General features: G+C 32.8%; 1 protein-coding gene across 3 annotated transcripts in view; it reads left to right on the forward strand.

The window, feature by feature from the left end:
* Nucleotides 1-27648, forward strand: part of Trc (Serine/threonine-protein kinase tricornered) — a 130961-nt gene that overhangs the window by 22266 nt on the left and 81047 nt on the right. The window contains exon 1 of one of the 3 annotated variants that reach the window (XM_072891388.1): nucleotides 7111-8561. The exons of 1 other annotated variant lie outside the window; for it this stretch is intronic. In XM_072891388.1, the coding sequence (XP_072747489.1) occupies nucleotides 8222-8561 (340 nt within the window). In that variant the 5' untranslated portion in view covers nucleotides 7111-8221. Of the gene's footprint in view, nucleotides 1-7110; nucleotides 8562-27648 lie in introns of those variants that run through there. One more of the 3 variants, XM_072891393.1, reaches the window with a different exon arrangement.

Below are 27648 nucleotides of genomic sequence, written 5' to 3' on the forward strand. Positions count from 1 at the left end.
TAATGCGCACATGCGGTTTTTCCGAAACATGTTTACGCTATTGATGACGTACAATTGACTAATTAACATATTACGTAATATGTAATATTACGATCCACATTATGTGTACCTAACATGTGACACGATCGTATCTGTGTATTTTTCGCGACCGCGGGATCTCGTGTCAGATACATGTCAACAACGTATATCATCAGTTTTATTGCAAATGGACTTTGTTCTAATTGAACCCGTAAGATAATTAATGCTCCATTTCAACATTACTATTCTAAACGATGTATGCAGTATATGTATTTGTTTTCGAGGATATAAAAAACAGTGCGTTTTACGTAATCGGTAATTAATTTTGTTCTGCATTCTCGAAAGCCATTAAACTTGTATTTTCTTTAAACCAGCACATGTTTGCTACTAGCATAATCTGCGTAGCTAACGGCAGCTGAATCGCGTCCGCGCACAATGCGTATTATTAACGTTGCGTTCGCACGCACTGTGGACACATCCTTTCGCCGAGACAACCAACAGCACGAGCCACATCCTGTTCTGATTGGCCCGTGTACGCGTTGTCTTTATTATCTCACGTACACCTAGAAAAAAACAATATTCGTTTCGCGCAGATAAGACCTTCCCTTGGAAAGTATTATATAGCGAGTTGGGGAATGACGCGAGAGCTTGAATTCTTATTCTATATTCCTTGGATTTTTTAACATGTACGTTTTACGCCCGGGCACAGCCATATTGCGGAAAAACATCGGTTTTTTTTTATCATGGCGACCTTTACGCGGTAATAATCTCGTGACCTGCTGCGAACGGTATAACTATGCGTAGTGACTCGTTCGAAGGTAAAACAGTGGCTTGCAGTAACTGTTTTACGATTCGCTGAATAAAAAAGTTTATGTGTTTTTTTTTAAGAGAAAGAGTGAAGAAAGAGAGAGATAGACTTTAGATTATATAACAGTTTTATGATTAAAGGGTAAAACATTGAACAAATGCATTTAAATGGAAATTTTATGAGAAATAAGTGCAAGATGAATATGTATAAGTATTACTTACATTCTCTGAGAAAGCACCATGGATATAGAGTGTTGAATAATCATTTCGTGGTATAATAGTGTCATATAATAAGGAAGTTTAATATGTGTCACGTAGGTAATTAAAAATTTTGAATATCTTAAAATTAGGAAGAGAAAAAGAAAGAATTAAAACTTTTAAAAGTGAAGAATTTATATATAATATTTTATTATTTATAAATAATATATTAAAATATTATGGAAAATTAGAACGAAATATTCTCTATAGAGAAAAATGAAAAATATACTCAACAGAATACTTACAGAAAAATTCAAAAATTTTTAGATTAGTTGCACAAATTTGCTTACAGATGGTTTGCTTAAACAAGTATATTTAGACCAACATTTAAACAACGTTTAGATAGAGATATGTATTTACATTATATTAACATATAATTAACTGAAGCAATTGCAGCATTGTTTATCGTTTTTAACGAATACATTATGCCAATGACGTGAATTGCATTACAAGAAGTAAAATTTGCATTCTGCAATTCGTCTCACACAATCAGTATTCTTGCTGAAGTAATATTCGTTGATATTTCTTTCTTTTCTCAATCATTTTTGACGAAGATATATGGCATCTCTTAATTTCGAAGGTAATATTTTTAATATTATACTTATTTTTTAATTTAAATCATAATTAAAACTATTTTGATCTAACCAAGCTATTTAAAATTCTATTAAAATTTATTTTAAATTAAACGGAATAAAAGTTCGTTTCGTATTCTGGAATTTAAATTCTTAAAAATTTATCGAGTTTTAGAATTAATAACTCCAGAGTTGCGGACGTCTTGACTTGGTGTTAAAAATCAATTTCCATGAAACATTCGCAGAACAATGATATATTCAGTATTTATTCCAAATGTTACCCAATGAGCTTGTATATTACGGATATGTACGTTTGTTTTTAAACACCTGCATCTTAATGTCAAATAATGTCAAAAACCGAGGTCATTGTCTACACGTGGTGCGGAAGAGCCGTTCTGTGATAAATCTCCGGGTTTATTTACCCAGATGCGGCGAGGATACATCGGGTACATTGTTGGATACCTACATTGTTCCCACTGTGACTCGCAGGTACACCGCGAGGAAGGATGTGCATTTTTATTCGTCTTTCAACGACGCGATATTCGACAGTTTCCGAAGCATCGGAAATCGATTGCGAATAATTATGCCTCTTCGGCCGATTTCTGCTTCGCGACGGTTAAACTCATCAGGATGCTGATAATAGGTGAAGATAGGTCGACGATGACGGCCCCGGGGCCGTTCTGATTACACCATTACCTACTTGCGCCGCTACTAATCACTAACTGACGATGCATATGCGCGTGTATGAATGCGTGTATGTGTAATCGGTTTATCGTAATTAACATCTCGCGGAAGCCAGGGCGAACGAACGGAAAATTTCCGAGCTAATAGCTGTGAAATTCGTTCTAATCCTCGGCAATTTGGGAAATTGTGCGTTTCTAATACAATGCTTTCAGCTCATTAGCAAATATTGGTACACTGTATATTATGTGTATGCACATGTTCAATTAAGTAATATTTTTTTCTTTTTTTTATGGAGTTAACTTTTTTAAATCTCATGTTTAGTGATTTTGGACGAAAAAGATTTATGCAAAAATTTATGGGGAGAATTTAAGTGCTAAAATTTATTTTTTATAGAAGGAATAATTGTATTTTTGAATCATATTTAACAAAATACATCACAATTCTAATTTATATATTATATATTAATTGTGAATAATGCATATTGCAATAAAAATATTCCACTTATAATTAGAAAAATTAAATTAAACTCCATTTTGTGAACGGATATCGTCGAATTTCGATAGTTGGCACAGCTGCAATAATATTAATATCACATTTAATTTAAATAATGTTTAATAATTTAATATGAATAACGAATAAATAAAGCATTATTTTTAATAAAATACTCTAATTTTTCTAAATATATATATAAGTGAAGTAATTAAAAAAAATGGTGCTTTGTCATCTATCTATTTATCTATCATTATCCGTATTAAATTATTAACTATTATTCAAGCTAGATATGATATTAATATTATTGCAGCTGTGCCAACTATCGAAATTCGACGATAAACAAAGATAATGAATCTGTTATCCCTTTATCCGTTCATAAAATGAGTTTAAATCCGAAATAGAACCACGTTCTGCGCTTGTCTGTGTGTTTTCTCTAAATATACATATATGTATATTGTATAACAAGCAAACCAAACTATCTCGTTAATACAATTCATTAAAAAAAATATATATATATATATAAAATCCGGAAAAATTATTATTTAATACGTATGTATAATATATTTTAACAAATAAAGTTAGAATATTTTCTTGAGCTTTATAATATATATTTATAATATATTTAAAAAATATTTTCTTCTATGAAACTTGGATATATTGTACAACTTATAGTCACTTTTCTAGAAAGTCCTGAAAAAAGTTCATGTGGGTGATCCATGACAGTTTACATGATATTCGTCCTAGTTTCACTTCTGGTAGCTTTTATACCTGAGAAGACATTCGCGCGCGCTTCTAATGGGATACTTCGTAATTATAATCTGCGTACATTTGCGGTAATGACGAAGTTTAACATAGCGCTAAGTGCACATCCGTATCTGAAACTCCTGTAGCACATCTTGTTTGCAGAAACCTGGCGTGAAGTCTCGCCGCGTTCGCGCTCGCGAACGGACACGCTTTCTGTTTTTACTTCGTCTTTGGAACGGACTCTGTTATGCCGCTCGGTCGAATAATAATTGCCTCGACTTTCCATTTCCAACGTAAATATGTGATCTGCTTGCCAATAATATAGGAAAGAAGAAATTATCGAGAAAATTCCCGAGAATCCTTAATCCCCTCTTGCTCTTCCTTATTCTCTTTTTTTTATATATTCTTTCTAAAATTTAAATTATTAATTTGTTAAACTTTAAATTTATATATTGACGTTTATATTATTTTTACATTTTTTATAATCTTATTTAAACTGCAAAATTATCTATTTTTATGCTGCTTTTATCTCGTTATCATTATCGTTATTATCGTTATCGGAGTTTAACATTCTGTCATCTAAAATTTGTTTTAGTCTCTCTCTCTTTTTTTTTTAATTAATTTATACACGAAGAGATAATTAGATTATTATATTCACATTAGAGAAAGCTATATACATATATACGTTAAAATGACAATTTATAATGAATAACAATTGCAGCAATACTTTTTCTTTTTTATTATAGTTTGTTTTGATTTCATGTGCTTTAACATTGCGAAAAGAGCATTTCGGAAAGATTTTGCAGTCTATAAGTCTACAATCGATTCCATTCAATTTCATTCTATTATCCTCTTCCGTTTATTTTATTTTCTTTTTTGTTCCGCGCGTTGCATTATTCCCTGTTTTCCCTGGTATTCCGGTTAGCAACCAGTTATATATCTTCCGAGCGAATCACTTATCGATCATACATGTCGAATCATTGTTTAGACTTATCAGTGAATCAATTGACCGATTCTCAGAACACGAACATGGCCAACGTGCGTGAACCCCATCATATTCTTAGGGCACTTATAAATTGGATCTCTCGTAGCAAATACTGAAGATGTAATAAAGGCCGATAATGCCAGTTCATTGAGTACGAATCACATTTCGATCTTGGCGAAGAAACATTCGCATTATCCAATTGTGTTTTATATTCTCGAATTGATTATTTGCGTCTAGAGATGAAATAAACTTGATCAAAGTCGAAATCACACATTTAATTTTATGCATTTAAAATCAGAGGAATATAAATTTTTTTCAGTTGTTCGTCTCGTTCAATTAAATCCCGAGGCAGCTTAGAAATTTTCAAACATGGCGCGACGAAACCGCGTGATGTACAGGTATAACGAGAAACATCTTGGCGTACACGCACACATACGCACGCGAGAGCAACTCTCTGTCAGTTACGGTGTGGCAGCATCGTTGGGCCCCCGGCTCTTTCTCTCTCTCTCTCTCTCTCTTTTTCGCCATCTCCCCACTTTAATTCCCTGTGCGTCACGTACACACGCGCGTGTACTCGCGCTGCACCGCCTACGCATCAATACCACACGCGTATCAACGTGAGGCGGATATACTTGTCATGAACATTGTCTGTCGCATTGTTTCGTCACGAGTATGTCCAGTGTCGGATACATTACTTTTCGGGCCCTAAACGCACATCGATCGTGAAAATTTCCCTTTAAAAAATAGATGAACTGAAAAATTCTTATTATTATTGATTTTTGTATCTGTCTTTTTTTTTCATTTTTAATTTTGACATTTTCCGGCTACTTCTTTTCTGGAAGAATTCTTTGGTTCTGAAAAGGGTCTGTGGTCGACGAACGGCAACCTGTCGACCCGTCGACCTGGCGAGTCCGATAGACGCGTACGGCCTTTCATAGCGTGGTAGGGAGAGTATTAGGTATATACTTGGTTGTGTGTGAATGTATTTACGAGCGACCGGTCTAGTCAGAGAGAGGAAAAGAGACGAAGATACAGAAATCTGGTAGAGGGAGAATCGAGAGAGAAGGAATGATTAAGTCCGTTTTGCACGTTTGTAAAAATCGAGATCGCAATAATATTTACAAAAGCGGTTCATTAACAATAGATATTTATTTTGACCTTGAATTAATTAAAATTCTCGCGCGTAGCGATTCAATCTTTATTTTTTATTCTAGTATTAATTACAAAGAAGATAAAAGCCTCTTACTATTTTATTGTTCCATTATTATTTTTATTACTGGTTTTTTATCATAAACATTTTTCATTTTAATCTTTATATCTTGAAAAAAATTATAATATATATGACGTATAAGAAAAAAATATTAAAATTTTTTTTTATTCTTCATTATACATATATATGAACAAATCAAACTTTACTTCACTCAATCAACTTCACTTTTTATAAATATCTGATTTTTAAAAGCACAAGATTAGTTCGATATTAATATTACGATTTACAAAAAGTGAAGTTGAATAATTTGATATTTTGAAGATGCTAATGCATAATTTAATGATAGACGAGAGAGTACTAAAAAAATGGATACAAATAACTGATTAAAAATTGATTTGAAATTTTCACGAGACGCAATAGGGCTTTTACGCAGTTTCGAACGAAACGTACCGATCACCCCTCGTGCGGGGAGGGCGGACAGGTAGGTAGTAGTAGTAGTAGAGTAGTAGTAGTAACCGGTGACCGGGTGTGCGCGGGTGTGCGTGCCGCAGAGCGGAGCGTAAGAAAGCAAGTGGCTTGGAGGGGGGGGAGAAAAGCGTAGCCTCTCTACAAGCAACGCGCGAGCCGCGCGCGATCGGCTGACGGCGACGCGGCGGAGGAGGGGTTGTGGAAGAGAGGCACAGCATAGCGGCGAAGGTGGCACGTTAGTAGTGCTGAAGAGAAGCGGCGCTCGGTACATGACGCGCGCGGAGTCTATCACGCGGGTCCCCGACTAGCGAACTCCGATTCCGGAGTTCTTCGTCTTTGTCGATCGTGCTAAACGCGCGCGTATAAAGTGAGCCTCGAGTGGAATACGTTCTTCGCGCGATTGGTGCTCTTCAGGATGGGTTAAAAGGCGTGTTTTTTTTTTTTGCGCGAGTGTGTAAATTATTAATTATATTCTTCATCAGAAAGTGACGTGACGTGACGTGACGTGACGTGACGTGAGTCTATTTTCCTGAAGATCTTGAGGAGAGTGAAAGATTCACGGATAACCCATTTGCCCTTCGTTCTCTTCGCAAGAGAGAGAGAAAGAGAAAAGAAGAAAAACGTGTAGAGACTCTGAGAGAGAGGAAACGTATTATGTACATCGTATTGTGTCGAAGTCGTCGGTATTCTGGAATCGGCTGCTCGTCGCGCTTGCGTTCAAGGCGAATGAACTGCGTACGGCGATGATAGTTCTCCGCGGTGCGGCGATGCGCGAGTAATGAGGGAGCTACGTGACCGACCGAGCACGACCGGCGGTGATAGAGAGCGAGAAAGCGAAGGAGAGAGAGAGGTGAAAGAAGAGTATATATATATATATATATATATATATATATATATATATATATACACATATACATATATACGTCCACAACCTCGACCTTTCCGTGTCGACTGTTGTAAGCGTGCGGCACAACGACGTCCTCGTCACGTCACGTCAGTGCGCAACATGTCGCAATAACGCGATGAAACGGGTCTAGTATTATTTAGGCTGCAACACTGTGAAAACCGAGTACCTTGTAACTTACCAAATAGCAAACCCAATATAGTCGTGCAATAGTTCTCTCACGATTTGATTAACGAATTTATCTCAACGAAACTTAACCTTGCGATAAGAAGATTGCGAATCGATTCGAGAAGAGTTTCATTGGACCAATTATAGAGTGTTTTTTTTTTTCTTTTTTTAAGCTCGACGTTAATGATCATCTTGTCTCATAATCGACTCTATGCAAAACATTGCTACTGAATCATTCGGAAGAAGAAATCTTTGACATCATTGCGATCACAATCAAGTGTCAAAGACCTGTTCCGAATTACGTGCTCTCTCGATCGATTTCGGAGCAGCCTATACATCGAACGCGCAACAAGTTGAAGGGCGAGCACGTGGTGAACGCAGCACGCGCGCGCGAATCAATTAAAGTGTCCGTCCTTACGTAAGACTTGGTAACGCGCGCTACAGCGATAACTTTTGGTCGTCGTTCGACATCGTCACCGATAAGGGAGCCGAGAGTTCGCGAGCGAGCAGACAAATCGAAAAGTTGATCAGTCGACGATCGTGATTCGCGGCGCGTGGATATCTCGTTGCGAAAAAAACAAATCAAGTGTCTTAAATTCGAATACTTCTCTTCGATTGTCGTGATCGTCTTGAACATCGATCTTCTGAAACACGACGACGAACTCGCGGGTCGAGTTTCACGGTTCAAGAAAGTGTCTTCAATTCGAAACCTCGAATCGTGGCTTAGAATCGTCGCAGATGCTCGCGATGTAGGCGACGTTACTTACAAAAGTGCAATACAGAAAATATCAGTGTTAAAGAAGACCTTGAACAGTTCTCTCATCGAGGACACGAGAGGAATACGTTCCCTCGGACACGGAAGAGAGGGGCTCTCTTAATTATTAACGCGGCAGGGCGCCAAGCGACTTTGAATGACCTTCGTATTTTGTGGCTTCGTCTTCGACTCGTCCGACGAGAAGACGAGACAAATGCCGGTCGCTTCGGAGGACTGGGTGCCCCACCCGGGCGCCAAGATAACCAGTTCCATCACCACCGTCAAGGGTGCCACTATACAGAGCACGACGACGGCCTGGATGTCGCCCTACAGCAGGACGGCACCGTCGGATCGTGGAGGGCCCAATCATAATAACAACAATAACAACAACAACGGCGTGGTTATACTGGATGGCTGTAGACCACCGGCGGCCACGACGGCCAGAAGATTCTTCAGGTGGTTCAGCAGACTGGGACAACCGCCGATGGGCAAGTCAGGTAAAAAAAGGAAAAAGTGAAAAAGATCAAGAATATTCCTTACATTTTTATTTCGTTTTTATTTGCGTTTTTGTAAAAGCTATTTAGGATTTTTTTTTATACTGACAGATTTCTTGAAATATTTAAACTCGATTCTATCTAAAAATAGAGATACAATATCATTTGTTGACGCAAACTCTCTATATAAGTAATCAAGTTTAGCAGTGAGTTAAATACGTAGATTGGTTGTCTGTTTGGAGAATAACGTATATTCATTGTTTGTGATCTCGATATCTCCTTTCGTGATATCCTTCAAACTGTTTTGTTGCAATATTAAATTTATCTCAAGTTGTTCAAAAGCAAAAGACTTACATACGTAATTAATATACAATTTATATTGTTTTTTTTTTTTACTTTAATCTTTAAGGTTCAAAAAATTAAATAGTGAAAATGCATATATAATGTTGCATCAATGCTCTGCAAAATTAAAGTAATTAATTAATTTCATATACATGATCCATAAAATAGTTTGTTATCTTAGATATCAAAATTTTTTCGTAATCTTTCCAATTTTTTTTATATGTCAAAATATTATTTACAAACTTTTTTTTTATTTTATATGTAAAAATATAATTATATGTAAACATAATTATATACAACAAAAAATTCTCATACATTTATAAATTATTTATTTAAGCAATTTCATTGAAAAATTAACAAAAATTATATTTATCTAATTTCTGAATCCTTGACTTCTCTACAGTTTTCTTTATAAACACATTTTTCTTTATAAAAGCAGTATATAAGAGATTTATAAAATTGTGGAAAAAAATATAGTATTGAAATACTCTTAAGTTATTTCTCTTTTTTTAGATGAGTATGATTGATGCGAAATTGTAGCGGTACAATTAGTATTACTTCTAACACATGTTATCGTCAGATATGACGTTTGAAAACTATTAAGCGTGACGTAATCAATCGTGGTCATAAGATTCTAAACCGGTAGAGCAACTCCCGCACGCGATTGTTTCAAATCGCATAGATCGAGCCCAGCCACCGCTCTCTTCTTCTCTCTTCCTCTCTCTCTCTCTCTCTCTCTCTCTCTCTTTCTCTTTCATCCGTGTGTTACTGTTAGTCATCGCAGGTGCATCGTACGTGTGCGCGGTAGTTGCCGTTAATAAAAAGAATGCGTTCGCGCGAGGTGAATACGCTCTCGTATGTAGTAGTAATGGGTAATTGAGGAGAAGCGCGAGCATACAGACATTTATACACGTATATATATATATATATATATATATATATATGTATGTATGTATATGTATACATGAGCGAGTAAAGTGCAGCGCGTTAACGGTTCTTCTCTCTTACACGGATTTCTGCTTTTCATAATACGTGTATACACGGTCGTTCGTTGCCGATGTTGTTTCGTCCATATGGCGTCGAACAAAGAAACCGGCAGATCTAAAACGAGTGACAAATGAGTCGCTTCGGTTGAACAGGTTTCATGTGCGTGATGCACCAGGTGTTTGAATCTCGTGAATCTATGCTTTGATTTGCGATGGACTTAAGAGTCTTTAGTGTGTATTTTTTAATTTTATTAACGTCGTGTTTACGCACGAAATGCCTTATGATTTAAGCTAAAAGTTAAGGCGGTATTAATATACGCAGCGAATAAGGATACGTTATTTTCAATTTTTTACATATTAATTTATATTATTAATTATTATTTTATCGACCCTCTCTCGTCTATTTCGAAAGGTACAGAATTGATCAAGATGAAAGTACAAAAGTAATTTATTGTTCTATTTTCTCTTCTAATACGACAAAGATATGTAGTCGTTACATGTCGCTCGTATTATTTATTACAGTCTCATGTGTTTCTAAAGATTTGATTAGTGATACGTTCATGAAACATTAATGTCTCCAACACTTTTTATTGCATTTAGATGCACCGTTTCGTTTATTAACTTCGGTTCTTAGAAATTGCATTGGATAGCATAACTCTCGCGAAATTTATATCGAATGTCTAACGGCGCATTAACTAGCGTTTCGCGTTTATATAGCTCACGCGGAATAATAATTGATATCGTATATCTAACGCATCTCGCGTTATTCAGAATTTCCGCTGGACGATAAAAGAAATCGTCTAATTAAATTTTATCGACAAAGCGTAAAATGAGGACTCCGCCACCGACGGAGGTATTAAAATTCGCACAAAGCCGTTGTTTCTTCGGGCGGAACTGAGTACACGTGTAGCACACGTACCATATTTAAGACACAGCATTGATTTTACTGCTTGCTTCGTTGAGCGTTCTTTCGAAAATTAAGGTCGGATCTATTATTCAAATGAATATCCATATTTAAAAAACAAGAAGCGTTTTATATTTGTTTGCGTCACATTATATAGAAACTTAATTTTTATTTTATAAAATAATCTTTTGATATTGAAATATTTTTCAATTATTTTAAAATGAAATTTTTAACAGAACAAGTTTGAAAAAGATTTCGAAATTTATTTTATATTTATTAATTATTAATTTAATTTCTATCTATTTTAATTTAATATGATTTGTGCAACGTATTAAATTTTAAACATTTAAATTATACCGGAGTACGTCCTTTTATCAAGTTTATTATAAAATAAAATTAGGAATACGGGTATAAGATTTATTTAAAGTTTACAAAATTTATTACATATTTATCGCGCGAATCATGGATTAACTTATGTCTTGTTTGCTTCGAAATGCTAGTAACCAGAAATGATATAAAAATTATAAGACGAAAATGTATCTCTGTCTCCCATTTAACATATAAATTTATTGGCAGATTGTACTGCAAATATAAATATAGAATGTCTATTTTCTGCTTCTAAATGTTTGCATCATGAATAGTAGCGTCACATAGCTTTTATAGACGTAATGCTCTATACTTCTAAATATTTCGAAATCTTACCAATATGATTATATAATCTAGAAAGAACTCTTAGAATTATGCATTAGAGATTAGATAGTCATGCTTACTGTGGTGAAATTTTTTGTTAATTGAAAATAATTTTATTATCTTTATGTATTTGTAATTTATTATAAACTCCATATTTATGTATTTATAATTTATTCCTTCTTCTTAGAGAAATTTCAAAATTTTAGCAAGTTATATAATTGTCGAAATAGCCTCATAATCACTTAACGGCAAAAAATGTAGCATTTTTTGCGATTAATCCTTTGAATTTATCTTTTAGTCGAAATACCTTTATAAATTGGTGGTTGAAAATCGCTGTTTCGAACTGATATTCTTGTTCTAGTGTATTTCATAGCTTAAGTGGGTCGTACACGTGACGAAACACAATCGTGCGATTGCAGACAGAGCTCGATAAGTCGACCCACACGTATCGAGTTGAGTGTGTTACAGGCGGACGATTTCAAATGTTGCAATAATAACGGGGTCGGTAAACTTTATCGTTTTTAAAATTTAACAGAAATTTTTCTCTTCTCTGGACAACAATATCTTTTTCCATAACAATCTTAAATTTTTTTAATCAATTATCCGAATTAACTGTAAATTAAATTGTCTTTAATATGTGAAATTGATACTTTATGTCATTTAACACATCAAATTTATTTTAATTGTTATCTAATCTTTTCACATAAAAATGATGAAATAATAATTCCATAGGATTCCATCAAAAGATACAATTTTAGAAAGAAATTTAGAAATTACTAGTTCTAAATTACTTGATATAATTTCGTATAATATATTTTATGTAATATACTTTTTACATTTTTGGAAATAATTTGACTGTAAATTTTTCTTCTCACACTCAATCAACATAAAAATCAAAATATAAACATGTTTCACGTTTACAAACGAGCTGTGATATTTCTGAGATTGGCATTCTCTCGCGACGCAACTCGGCACAGCGCGATAACTGGGCCGGAAAGAGGATGAACCGTAAACTCGATAAATAAACATTAGACTCGACGTTAAAACCAGGTCGCGTTGCCGTTGCGAAGGAATTCGCAATAATAATCGCCGCTTCGTCCCCTTCGCGCGAAAAGAGATGCACGTCGGTGTGATGTTACGCGACGCGATAACAATGCTGAAGTAGGTTGGGTGAGCGAGCTTTACCTTTAGAGAGGATCTGGACGCGTGAACAGGATTGTGTTCTGCTGGATGGAATTGTAGGAGCTTCACGCTAGCCGACGCCCGCGCTACGGAAATTGCCGTGCGTTAAAAGTAGGCTGCGGTCAGAAAAATCCTTCGGCTTTGGTTGGGCCTAATCAGCTGAAGTATTTTTTTTTTTTTTTTTTTTTTTTAATTGTAGAGAAAGAAATCTCTTAATTCACAATATAAATTTTTGTATATATATATATATCTATTTTTTAAATATTTTATATATAGATTTATAAACCATTTTTTTCTCAAACGACATAATAAATCTTTAATTTGTCTTGTCAAATTATTTCACGCTTAGTCATCAGAATACTATTTTAAGAAATTCCGTTAATGTGTGAATATTTTTATGCATGCCGATAATATCAGGAAAATACGTATTTCCGGATATATGGCGCCGACTGTTAGATCAGACAGAAACGGACGGCTAGGTAATTAAAGCACGTTCCACAGTCGACTCGCAGGTTGACCGCACATTGTCACCTGTCGGCTGCCATTCGCACCTGTCGACCGACTATTGGCTTGACTGACCTCTCGCTGTCGAAATGGGCCATTGAATTGCGTCTTGAAATTATTCATCGCATTCTCGTCATTGTTCCCGTGACTCGAATTGTTGCGCAAAAAATATTAATTCTTGGCTGCCAGTTACTTTTTTTATACAAACCGATCTTAGCTAATATTATTACTGTCATATTAAAAATATTAATATATTCAGAAATTAAATATAACAATCAATAAGATATGTTTGTAAAAGACATTAAAGAAAGGAATCATTTATTATAATTTTATATTTTATAACATTAAATATTTTAACAATTATGTTAGGATAAATTTTTTTCAAATAAAATCTATTTTGCATAAATTAATTCGATATAAGTATATTTTATCATATATTATAACTTTGTAATTATAAATCAGTAAGAAGATTTTTAATTTTAAATGATTCAATACAAAGAATTCCAAATTTGATAAAGGTTATTGAATAATAGAATAATTGTTAGATTGTTAAATAATAAAATGATTGCTAGATAATACAAATAACCGAATAATATATACTAAGACAGTTAATATTCTTTAATAATTTCTCTTACTCTAATTATGTTGACTAAACATGATATGCTTTGAGATCGATCGCAATGTTGCCGAACTTTTCGTTACTGTGTCGTAACATTTCGAAACTCTGGTAACGTGCCAACCAATGATACACCCGGTAGATAATCGTCGGTCACTGATGTTATGTATGCGTACGAGCTTTCGCCGATTCGTATATCAAGTCGCATTTGTAAACGGCTTTTGCGGCGTTAACGTAAGCGAGTCTCGTACAGAAATACAGTACACGAGAGACTTCTTAACGACAATACGTTGTTGGCGTTGTGCAATTTTGGGCTCGCTCGATACACGAGGGACGGCAATGTAGACGAAGTCACGTGCTATTGCATCGAGACTTGTCTCGTGTGCGACGTGAGAGCGCAACAATTCGATTTTTATCACCGGGGAAAACCCGAGAACAGATTTTAATCTTGATCGATATGTAGCTCGGATGTATTATAACTATTTAATACTTCTATAAAAAAAACTCTTCTTATTATTTAAATATAGAACCAGACATGTACATCTTTAACTGAATTTAGTTGAATTTAGAACAAGATTTTATTGCAGAGCATAATATTAGTAAAAACACTTACTTAATATTCTAGTAGAAAAATCTTTTGTCAGAATATCATGATTAAACCACTTGTGCGTAATTGTGTAATTTAAAAAGACACGCTTCTTCTCCGATTAAGATATTTACAGCTAAGAGAGATAAAGAACCAATACTTGATATTTTTGTAAAATCACTTTTATGAGATTTTATTTCATTTATTCAGTTTCATGTATTTTCCTTTTATAAAATTATTAATAATTATAAACGAAAAGATAAACTTTCTTTCTATTCGCCAAAGATTTTATAAGGTTTTATCGTATTAATAATAATTTATAATAATATATTAATATATTAATAATAATACATTCGTTGAACTCGAAAAGTTAAACTTTTAGCTCTAATCATAAAACTAATCTTTGATATTTTTGTAAAATCACTTTTATGAGATTTTATTTCAGATTCCGTTATTTTCGATGAATCAGCTGAGATTAATAAAATTAGCGTAATTTTTTCCGTTCGTCATTCAAGGAAATTGCACGAGATTTCGCGACGTTTGCTCTTACATTAATACTATTCTACCGTAATTCAACGGTCACGATAACGAACTTGCACGAGGTGTTAATACACGTGACGTGACAGCGCGTTGATTATTCTTACAATTGTCTAGTTCGTTATCAGAGACTCGAGTCGGGAGTCGGGAGGTCATTGCCTCGTAATCTACCGGTGAAGAGAAGGAGGGAGAGGGGGAGAAATTATCCAGGTGTCTGGAAGAATTCATCGATTGTCGTTGCAACAAATGTTCGCCTTCTCGCGAGTGCGTGCACGTACATGCACGCAAATGTCAAACATCGTCACTGCTACGTCGATGCATCCGCTCGCTGTTACTCGCGCGAATCGCCGTCTCTCCCGTGCACGAGCGATGACTAATGCAACCCGAGGAAAACACGTACGTCGGTTCGTCTCCGCGAGGCCGGACTGGATTTCCTTGAGAATCTTTTCGATCGGAACAACGATGTTCCGCATCTTTTCCTTGCCACGGTCATTGCACAAGATCGTTTATTCCGTCTTTCGTGGAAAGCGCGATCTGTATTCATATTCTGTATGCGACGTGCTTTCCGTTTTCATTCATTTTGCGTGAGATATGTACTAGGAAAATCATATTTTTCTCGTTTATCACCTAACCTTGTAATATTACAGTCATTTAATTTGATACAAAATGATACCCTAATAATCCTATTAAAGGCGACAGATATGATATGATAATCACTTATTTAATAAATACTCGAAGAGAAGTAGAATATTCCTATAATTATACTATTAAAAAAAAATATCAGGATATGTCACATTTATCCCATTAATTCTGATTACTTTATGTGAAGAATATACAGAATTTTGAAAGAGATATAATGTATTAAAACATCATAAAGTGGACATACATTACATTTTTCTTCAAATATTTTATAATGTTCAAGGAGATTTTTCATTATCTATGATTTTTCCAATAGTTTTTCGGGTCATTTTAAGAAAAGTTTTCACATAAATATAAAACACGTCTCTGAAATTTTATAGTATTGGTTTTATAAACAAGATAACTTAATATCTTATTTTATGCAATAAGGAAATATGTCAGAATTGAGCAACTGCATCGCGCCACGCTGTTGACGAGCGTCACGAGACGTCACCTGTGAGATTTACACTCGACAAGAAAGCGAAACTTCGCGATAATTTCCGAGGCACGTGCGCGTAACGACGGTTTCGAAATTCAGGACGGGGGCCCGTCGAACGCGATTTTCGTGTGAAGATTAACACAACCGATGGTCTCTCGGGACTTTCACGCGATTGCGGAAACGTACGGATGCGACGACCTGCAATTCTTTCGTTTCACCGTTCATATCTTTGAATTTCTACTCGTTTATATATCTCTACATTTTTATATAATAATATTATTTATATAATATAATTTAGAGATTTAGAAAATATAATGTATAATTATAGTAATAAAATATTAAATTTATTTTTGACAATTACAAGACGACATTAATATAATGTAAGTTTTGTAATGTGTAAGTATTTCAAAATGTGAGTTACAAAGATACCGATGTGCATAAGAGATACATATCGGGATGTTCAGAGAGATATCGTTTTCCGATATGTGTAATTAATTAATAATTATTATTAATTATTATTAACACGAAATACAATATATTGGAAACACGTGGTGAGTAAATTGAATTAAAAAATAAATTAAATTAAGGTTAAAAACTTGTTTTATACTGTTTAAAATTGCACTGGTTATGTGCCACTTTGCTAATTATTCGCCAGAGACCAGATACTTTTATCCCATTCTCTCTGAGATGCGAGTTTTAAGCTTAATGCAATTCACCCTCTGACCTTATTCGCTGACCGTTATTATCACATATCGCTTTCAAATTATAAAGTTATACTCTAATATTATATTTCTGTTTTTCAAATAGGAAAAAGCAAATGCGATCGCACAATTTCAATAACCGAAAAGTATAATTATTTACATACACACGCAAACACTAAATTAGTAATTATATATATATATATATAATTAATATTTAATAGGTTTTATTTCTAATTTATAAGCAATAATTTAAAAGATAAATCTTCTATTTTTTTAAATTAATTTTACTTACGTAAAACTTTTAAATAAAACAATATAAGCATTATTTTGAAAATTAATAAAAGTGTGAACCTCTATACTAAACTATGTGAAAATTATATATATATATATATATATGTTGATAATGAAAAACATTAGTGTGCATCTACTAATAATAATGTCAACTTAACAAATTATCTTGTAAATACAAATACAGAAATCACATGTAATTATAGTCGCTTCTCATTTTTGAGACATTTTTTAAAAAAAAAAGATTGCTAATATTACTTACATCTTTGTAAGAACACAGTTTTCAATAAGATCTTTGAGTATCATATAATGTACATAGATAATGTTCAATGTCATAATATACATAGACTCGATGCGTGGAAAATAATCAAGGGAGATATTCTACAAGATCCCATGTGAGGTCAAGGATTACGCGCGAACAGCTATTATTTGTAATTTGCGGCGACTCCTTGTCTCTTCCTTTTTTTTCTTTCTTTCCCTTTTCCTCTCTCTCTCTTTCTCTCTCTTTTTCTCTCTCTCGCTCTCGCGAAGTCCATTTTAGTAATCTGCAAACGCCTAGTCTCGCGAACAAAGCGTCCATTGTCATCGCACGCGTGCGACATATGCACGCGAGAATGCGTCTTTCTCGCGAATTTTTATAGTGCGCGTCGGCCGTTTGCGAAATCGTCGTCTCTCGTTATAACATAAAGGAAGGAAAAATAACGGGTCGACATTATTTATTTCGTGGGTCCTAGCTGAGTACCTTGGCGGAGCTGAAATAATTCGCCCAGTAATTCTTTTATCAAATAATGTATCATATATAATGTATGTAAATATCGAATAACAGGGAATTTATACGCACAATTATTCTCACTGATTATTAATATATTATAATATATTAACATATATTATAAATTACGTACATTCTGCTCTTCTATGAATTTAATTATATAGAAATAATATAGAGAGATATGCAAAGGATTAATAACTATAAAAGCAATTTTGATTTATATTAACGCAATCAGTTAATTTTCAAAGTGCAATACTCAAACCTTGAAAATATCAAAATGATTGTTGTAACTGTTAAAAAATTCAAAATAATTTACAGGAGTTATTTATAACTATATTATTTTTTTTAGATCTAATTTTTACAGAGAAAAATGTATTACATATTTTATTTCTAGATCTATATTATACTACAGAATTCAACATTTCACTTTTTTTCTATATTACATTCAATGCTTTTATATATTACCTTGAAGATATATAATAATTATCCTCTTTTATATAGATACATATAGCGTAGAATAAATTTATAAAACTTAACTGCGCGTCACGTCACGGCGCCGTAAATATGATTAAATTTTTTAACTCGTGCCTATGTGTTACGAAACCAACGTATTTGCGCCAGTTAGCTAACAAGTAAGCGAATCGAAATCGAGCTATAATACATATATCACGAGTTTATATCGATTATCGTTAAAGAGCTATTCGTGTTCCATATTACGTCATTGTATATATTATTGCAAATATCTCTGATCATATTTCGTTTAATACAGCATTACTGTTCAAATAAAGTTGACTCTGTCTATATGTATATTTTTTGTTGCAAATCTTCCTTCAAATAAAAATATACATAAGTTATGAAAAGTAATAAATAATAGTACACTATGGAAAAATAATAAAAAAGAGATGGTATAATTTTTACAAGTTTATTAAATATGACATAAATATTTCATCTTTTTTTTTTCAAAGAATTTATTTTTAATTATTCTTTGCTATCTCTTAATTATTCTTGGATATCTTTTTTATAAAAAGAAAATTGATTGTGTGTTTGTTACAATTTAAATTAAACAGACTTTTAACTGCTTAGGTATATCATAAAAATAAAAATTTGACCGTTATTACTATATGGTATTAAGTTCCATGTAATAGAATGCAAATTGAACGATAAAATACTTGTGTTTCATCGAAAGATATCGTTAAATGTGCGTACAAAATTGACTGCAAGAGGAATCGCGTCTGTTTTTAAAATATTCGCGAATGTGACACGCGTTCGTTAACGACGCAGGCTGTTGCATTTCATAACGGGACACTAAGCCGCGGAACCGAGTTAGACCGGCTTCATGTGGTCGCACGATTATGTCGTAAATCACGCACGCAGGTAACGTCGTGGGTAACGCGGAAAATGGCGACGTGGAAATGCAGATCGAGGAAAAACTGTCGTTGACGACTGAGACTCGCCACGAGTCAGGTGAGCAATCAAAAGAGTCACGGCATTGAGTTATTCATCGTGATGACTAATAGATACATCTACATAGCTGATATGATAAATATTGAACCATTAACATTTATTGGTAACAAGCCAATTTTTCAATGTATTACGACGCGCGAATACTAATGAAAATTAATCTTACTTCATTAATTCAAGGTGTTTACTGCCTGAATATGGAAAATCTGAAATTTACAAGGATTTCTGGAAACATCAGGGAGTCTCATCGAATTGAGATTTAAATTTTTTCGAAAATTCTCTTTGATAATTTTGCTCTCATATTAACAGTCAGCTGTGTGTGAACCTGGCATTTTACTTCGTGGAAATTTATTAATTGTTGAGAATTCTGGCTTTATTTTTAATAGTTCCTAGAATTCTTGATAGATTAAGCAAATAGTTTTGATTATTAAACAAAAAAAAACGGCTCCTGACAAACTAAAATGTCAAGTTTATGCTGCTTTCTTTGTCCAACTTTTTTTAGCATTACCAGATTATATCGGATAAGCGTTTGAAAATTGTACAATAATTTTATGCATAAAAATTATTAGAATATTAAGTAAACAAATTAAATCGTCCGAGATGCTGAACATATAAATATCAAAGTGAAACGCTCGTCTATAATAAATTAATTGTGCACATGTACAAAAAGCGTCATTAATACGTTTACAAATAAATTTATACATATATCAATATATTCGTATATTATACATATATGTGTATATATATATATATATATATATATATATATACATATAATATAAAGAATATATATATGTATATATATATATATATATATATATATATATATATATATACACACACATAATATAAAGAATATATACCAAATTGTGTTCCAATATGTGCATAAATTTATGTTAAACCATTAAATAATTCTTTCTAAATATACTATAAAAATAATAATTGCAATATCCCTTTGTAAAATATAATACTCATATAATATTCACATATATTATTGAATAAAAATATCGCGCGTGATTTCTTGTATATATATTAGTATATTCCACGATTACACAATTATTACATATAATTTTTACTATTATATTTTCTCCGTGTAGCAAACAATTACTATTATACTATTTCGTCGCGTAGCAAAGAATACAGAAAATTAACACGTGCAGCGCAAAGCGTATTACGGAAAAAAAACATCGTGGATGATGTCCCGGATTTATCGAGGGTGCTACACGCAACACAATCATGCCTACCACACACGTGCAGTGATACTAACCATGGGAGTCATTGGGAGCTTTTCAGTAAGACACAGTGCAACACAGTGTCCATTAGTGTGAGGGAGAACATATCAATGTATCTCAGTCATATTAGTGGACACTTGCCTGTGTATGATGCTGAAAAACGCCTATTCCTTCCATACGTTACAGAGGTCAGCTCAGAGGTATGCGCATAGCACAGTCTCACAGTCATGCAGCATCCGCGGAGCTGGACAAGTCGAGCTGAGCTGAGTCGAGTCGTGGTTGCCCTGCATCGTTTTCGTCAATTTTGAGCAAACATCGTGTACAAGCGTACATCGGAAGTGGATCAAAGTTTAGGGACGGGCAATCTCGACATTTTGTTCCGTACGCACTTGTCGTAATCACGGTGGTGTTTTGCGAACTTCTATCATTCGATCCTGATGCAACTTCGTCGTTTCGCCGTTGCTCTTGCGTGTATTTCGACGGCTATTTGCTTGATCGACGAATGTCGCGGTTCTGTAACATTTCGACGAGTATCCTAGTGTCAACGAATATTCGCAAGTATCAAGAGACGTGTTCAAGGATCGCGAATTTGTTAGAAACAGTGATTTGAATTGCGGCAGGGGGGAGAGTGAACATCGCGTGCAAACAAGTGTCGGGAGTGAATTATAGATGATGATCGAATTCATAGATGGATGATCGTTTTGTTGTACTATCTATTAAAATCTGCGAGAAAGTAAACACCGAATTTTTTGTATATATGTATATATATAGTTTTGGCTTTATTTATAATAGTTCTAGAAATTCTTGATAGAGCAAATAAATAGTGCCTATACTATTAGAAGAATGGCCCAAAAAACAATCGCGACAAACTGAGACGTCAGGTTTACGTCACTTTATTCTTTGATGATTTTATTTAGCATTCTTGCCAGATTTTCTGTAATAGTTCTACAAAAAGTTTTATACGTAAAAATTATTATATTAGAATTTATTAAAGCAATTAGATCGTCTGAGACGTTGAACGTATAAATATCGAAATAAGATGCTGTTCGTATTTCGATATACAGGGTATTCGGAAATTAAACCGATAAACTTTCAGAGGTTTTCGGGGGCACCAAAAGAATCATTTTTTGCAAATGTACTTAGGGTCGGAAACGTCGCTAAGGTCAGGTCGAGATCATCTTGAATTTTTTAAATAAAACCTAGTTTTTATCGCATATTTTTGTAGCCCTCCTCGAAATCTTTTCGAAACATTATTATCTACTTTGGATCAGCCGTTTCAAAGTTATTCAGTTTTTCTTCCGATCTTTTTCGAACACTCTGCCATAGCGCTGTAACGACACGTTTCCGACCCTAGGTTTATTTGCGAAAAATGATCTTTTTGGTGCCTCCGACAACCTCTGAAAGTTTGTCGGTTTAATTTCCGAACACCCTGTATAGTTCTATCGGCTTTAAATGAGATTTCATGTTATACTGGCGTCTCGATCTAATTTGTTTAATAAATATTTTATAAATATAATTTTTACGCATATCTAGAACTCTGTTCAGAAAGTATATAAGTGATAAGATTGCAAAACGATACAAAATCTCATTTAAAATTGATAGAACAATCGAAATATGATCAGCATCTCGTTTCGGTACTTGTACATTTAGCGTCTTGGGCACTCTAATTTCTTTAATAAATATTCTAATAATTTTTACGTATAGAAAATTCTCTTTGAAAATTAAAAGTGATCACAAACTGACATAAAATTTCATTAAAGATGGAACTATTAAAATACGACTAGTTTCATCTCGGTAGTTTGGTATCTCAAACGATCTAATTTGTTTAATAAATATTCTAATAATTTTTACGCATAAAACTTATATAAAAGTTTACACTGCGATATACACACACATATATATATATATATATATATATCTGATTGTGTGTATCGTATCAAGTAATCTAATATTTATGATTTAAATTGAGTGAACTAAAATTTTTTTTAAAAAGGAATTTGAATAACATGAATTTTATAAATAAATATTTTATAAAATTGAAGTTTTATAAAATGAATATTTAAAATATGTAATGAAATAAAAATGCAAAACTTTGTACTACAAATGTGATCGTTTCTAAAACTTCATCAATAAGTTATATATAATACACATTTCGACAATAGATTGTCGGCTTGCCGCAACTTAGAATTTCAGGAATTGCATCTCGATATAAGTCAATACTTCAGTATTTTCTCCCCGAGCAAACATGCATCTTGCATAACACTAGGAAGTGAAGGTGCTATAGTTGCACAAAAAAAAAGTAACAGTGTCAGGAATTTAATGTTTGAATTACGAATTTTAAATTAATTTAGATTAATTTAGATTGATTTTTAGATTTAATTTATATTACGTTTCCAAATTTTTTTTTAACACGCATTGCGTCAAATTTCATTTTTGCCTCCCGAGAGAAAAATTATTTTCCTTTAGGAAAAAATCTCGCTTTTGAAATCTATCTAACGAATCTACTCGTTTGTAACAATCCTTAAATTTAATATTAAAGAATCTTTTAATCTATAATATATACTTTTAATTTATAATTTATACATTGTATATATATTTTTTCTTCTCTTTTTTATATAGAATATATAGATTATCGCGTAAATATAAATATTGCGTGATTTTTACAATTCTGACTATAACTGTACGCCTAGAAAAAATTGTTAGGTTAATGCAGTATATCTTAAGATTCTGGAAATTTTCTTAATTAACGTTTTAAATAAATAGGTTATTCGATATATTTTTAGAAAAGACAGATTATATTTGTATTAATACTCGAATAACCAGAAAGGATTTCATACGCTTAGAGTTTAGGTGCCTTTCTATACGTTAGGCGTAGATAGCTATTGTCGCGTGTTTGGGACTTCTCATTAATAAAGCTCGAGCCTTCCTGTGCGACTGCTATTTAATAATAGTAGACTCGCAAGTAACCAGTCGCCTACGCGAATACATAAAGAATACGTGAACGCGATGGTTGTTAATTGCACGTGGCAGGTTCGCGTGTGTTCCTTCTACGGGAAAAACACGGCTCATTGTGCGCGCGAGTCGTACGACATCTTGTCGGCGAAAAGAAGGATAACGGCGTTTCGTAATCGCGAAGCGTTGATACAAAGGAATGTTTAATTTTCGGTACGAGCGGAAACTGCATTGCGACACTCGTCCTCTTATTCAAAAGACACGAGAAATCGTTGCGCGAAACGTTTCCTCGCGTGCTATGTCATTATTTGTCCTTTGACCTTTCTATTATCAAAGGGAATAAAGAAGTCTAGACAAATGATAGATCAATATGATAATTTATAAGATACTAGGCACAGATTTTTTTGCATTGTCAGATATCTAAGTGATATAAATATTTTAAAGTGAGTGTCTAAACTTATACTTACACAATATCATAAATATTTTATATTTAGGATATGACGACCGAATTTTTTTCACTTCTTAAAAGATACAATAAAATCTATTATAAAATTTTCTGATGATAAGATAAATTTGATAAATTAAGGACTACTTGTTCAGATATTGATCTTTGTTAGCTATTGATTTCTCCGATTTATTATCGCTGCACAAAGGAATGATCGTTTACTACTGAAAGCTTAGAGCAGGGTGGGTATCGGCGCCTAAGCAAGCAAAGATCACTAAGAGCTCGTTGGTTTCGCTCGAGTGAACAACTGGACACGAACATGGGCGGTAACCGTGGCGTACTCGTAATTTTCACAATGTAGCATTCGTAACAATGAGCAGCGCGCGCGTTGCTTTGCCTGCTTGCTTGTCCACCCACTCGATGTAACCCCGGCCTTCGTTTAACTCACGCGGCTAATGCAGTAATATGCTAATAACATCTCGGGTCAAATGAAATCGTGTGGGAAATGCGACGCGCGACATAACGTCGAGTCTCGAGATTTTCGTGCAACTTAATATAACAAACTGCTCGTTACAAGATAATACATACCATTATACGATTGCATAACATGAAGATTATTCTTGATGATAATTGATAAAATAATTGATAATTTAGAAAGACCTTATGTAAATTGGACTTTAAATTAGTAGATTTTGTTGAGAATAAGAATATGATGTGTGTGTGTGTGTGTGTGTGTGTGTGTGTGTGTGTGTGTGTGTGTGTGTATTAATAAATTTGATGAAAAAAGAAACATGAAAAATATATATTTTATTTCTTGGCAATTTCATGTAAAAAGGATTATTTAAAATTGAGAAAATTAAGAGTTTTTGTAGAGTTAGAAAAGAAAGAAAAAATGTATATGAGATTATATAAAATTTGAATATTTTCTGAACATTTATATTAAAATAATATAAATTTTTGTTTGCTTATAATTAATTATACATATTAATTTTTCTTTTTTTTTTTTTAAGTTAAACAGTTTGCATTTTTTTAGTTAATAAAAGCAACTTACAATTAGTGAGCTTATTTTATTATTAAAAACAATTTACAATCAATGACTGTTATTATTATTATCTTTATATTATTGATTTTTTCATCAAATAACATTTCTTAATCGGTTTCTGATTGAATTATTAGTCATTACATTTTTTTATTATTATAAATAAATTATCCTCATAAGTCAAGTAAATATACTCATGTGAGAGAAAAAGGCTCTCATTTCATGGATTTTGTCGAGATGACAATAGAATATTTAAACAATGTTTTAGTTTCAAAGTGCGTTTGTATACTTGTAAACTCAACTTCGATTACTATCGATCCTCGATAGTCTGGTCAAGCCTCATTAATGTTTCATGGAGAGGTCAGGACTTTATTAACTGGGCTTTTGCATATTTTATTTCAGGTGAGTGCAATGACCAACTACAATCGAGATGCCACCTACCTATATGTAAGTAGAATCACAAAAGCATTCATCCGCAAAAGGGCATCTGTGAGAAATGTAATATACATAAACAATTTTACAATATTATATTTCCCTCTTTCATTTTCTGTCTTTTAATTTTGCTCTTAAAAAATATTTTTCAAATTATGTTTAGTTATTTAATTGCATATAATTTGATAACAATAATTTGATAATTTTGAAGATAAAAGGAGAATTTAATTTAAGTCTGATTTTTTAACCTCAGAGTTTAATTTAGTCACGTGTATGTACTCTTTTTCAGATAATTAAAAAATTTTTCAATATATGTATAACATTATGTGCATATCCCTATTATCAGATATTACATCTCTCTCCCAAATCAGCATTACTAGCGTATTTATAGTTTTTCTTCTGTTTTAAGTAATTATTGTTAGAGAGAGATTGTATATTTTCACGTGGATAAATTTAAATTTTTTATAATTGTCTAACTATTTACAATCGCGTTTTGATTATTCTCTTATACCGAAATATGTATAAGTAAAAATGTCTTTAGCTGTTTAAATAAGATTGAAATAAAAGGTATCAATATAATAATATTATTATAGATTATTGTGTGTAATAATATGAAAAGGAAATTAACAGCTTTTTTTTACTATTTTCTTGCGTGTATCAGCTACTTGTAAAAATTACAGAAATTTATTGCATATATTACAATATTATTCAATATTCGTCATTTCATATAAATTACAATATATTGAATTACTACGAGCCGCTGTATTAAACGTCCTAATAAATATTATAAAGCGATACGCGGCGTACATTGCTTAAAACAGCGTGCAATATCAATTTGAATCATGCACAATTATTATTATCACAATTGTAATCAAAGAGTGAATTATTTTATTTGTGTTAAAGAATTAAATGTTTAAAGCATTTTAAAATTAATTTAGAAATCAGATTATAAATTACGTGAATATTAAAATACAATTTTAATTTTTTCTAGAAAAATATAAAAATTTTAAATTGTCTTTTCTTTCTCTCTCTCTCTTTACACGCACATTTTTTTACATTTACTTAAAATTTTTATTTATTTTCCGAGAAAGCCATATATCTAAACGTCTTAAAAATTTTTATTTAATTTTTATTATTTTTATGTTTTAGACATTATATAGATTTTATGTAAGTTATATATTTTAAAAGGCATATAAAATTATCTACTTGTAGTTCAATTTTCCAAGTTATGTCTATTTCAAGACTTAAACGTTTAATAGCTATCATATTGTGTTTTTACCTTCTACTTTATCTCTCCTAATACTATTTTAATAGAAACTTACTTCACGTGTGGGAATGAGAGTAAATTAGAGTTTCGAGGATGCACATTGTATCCCACAGAGAGCCACTGTCTCTGAATATTATCGAGATTAGTTACGCGAGAGAGATAGAGACAGAATGAGTTTATTAATATTGTAAGGAAGGCAGAGAAAGGCTCGATGCGCAGCTAAGAGAATGCCTTTAATTATTTGCCTCCTACGAAGCGATAATCGATGCCGATCGAAATTATAATGACTTACCCGACTGCATTGTTGATGAGAAGCAGTTATCGTCTGTCATCGGAAAGGTTAGGAATTAATTTTGTAAATCGAGTTTAAACCAAAATGATTTCTTTTAATGCAAGTTTCATTAAGTAAAAATTTTACTATTGATATCATATCGCGAAAATAGAAATTGCAATTAATCATCGATAATATTCGATTATATTGTTGTTAAATTATATAATATATTACATAAATTATATATAATAACAAAAAATTTCTGACTATCTTAAATATGATCTCTTTGAGCGCTATACATACTTTATAATAATTTTGCGTACAGGCGGACTTAACGGGTACTACGAAACCTTGCTTTGTAGGCACGTTTGCGAGCTCTATAAAATTTCCGAGACCGAGACGAGCGGAATGCCACGTGGAAATCGAGCTAACGGTGACCCTGTCGGCATGTAACGAGCTGACTCGGTAACGAGCCGAAAATCATTTACTCGATTTGCTTGTGAACAATTTTTTAACGGACTTTGACGGATGTATGCAAATAATTAGTTAGCTATTAAATTACTGACATATATAATTTATTCGAACATTTACATGTTATTTTTAAAATAATTAGAAACTAAAAAAATAACGTTACTTACTTATTGTAACAGTTAACTTTATATCTTATTTAACTATTATATCAAAGTAAGTTTTGATGGAAATTAAGATGAGAAGCAAAGTTCTGTTATCTGTTAACATTTTTTTAGCTTGATTTGCGTAAAATTTTTAA

This window comes from Anoplolepis gracilipes, chromosome 4 (genome assembly GCF_047496725.1).
Source record: "Anoplolepis gracilipes chromosome 4, ASM4749672v1, whole genome shotgun sequence".
NCBI lineage: Eukaryota > Metazoa > Arthropoda > Insecta > Hymenoptera > Formicidae > Anoplolepis > Anoplolepis gracilipes.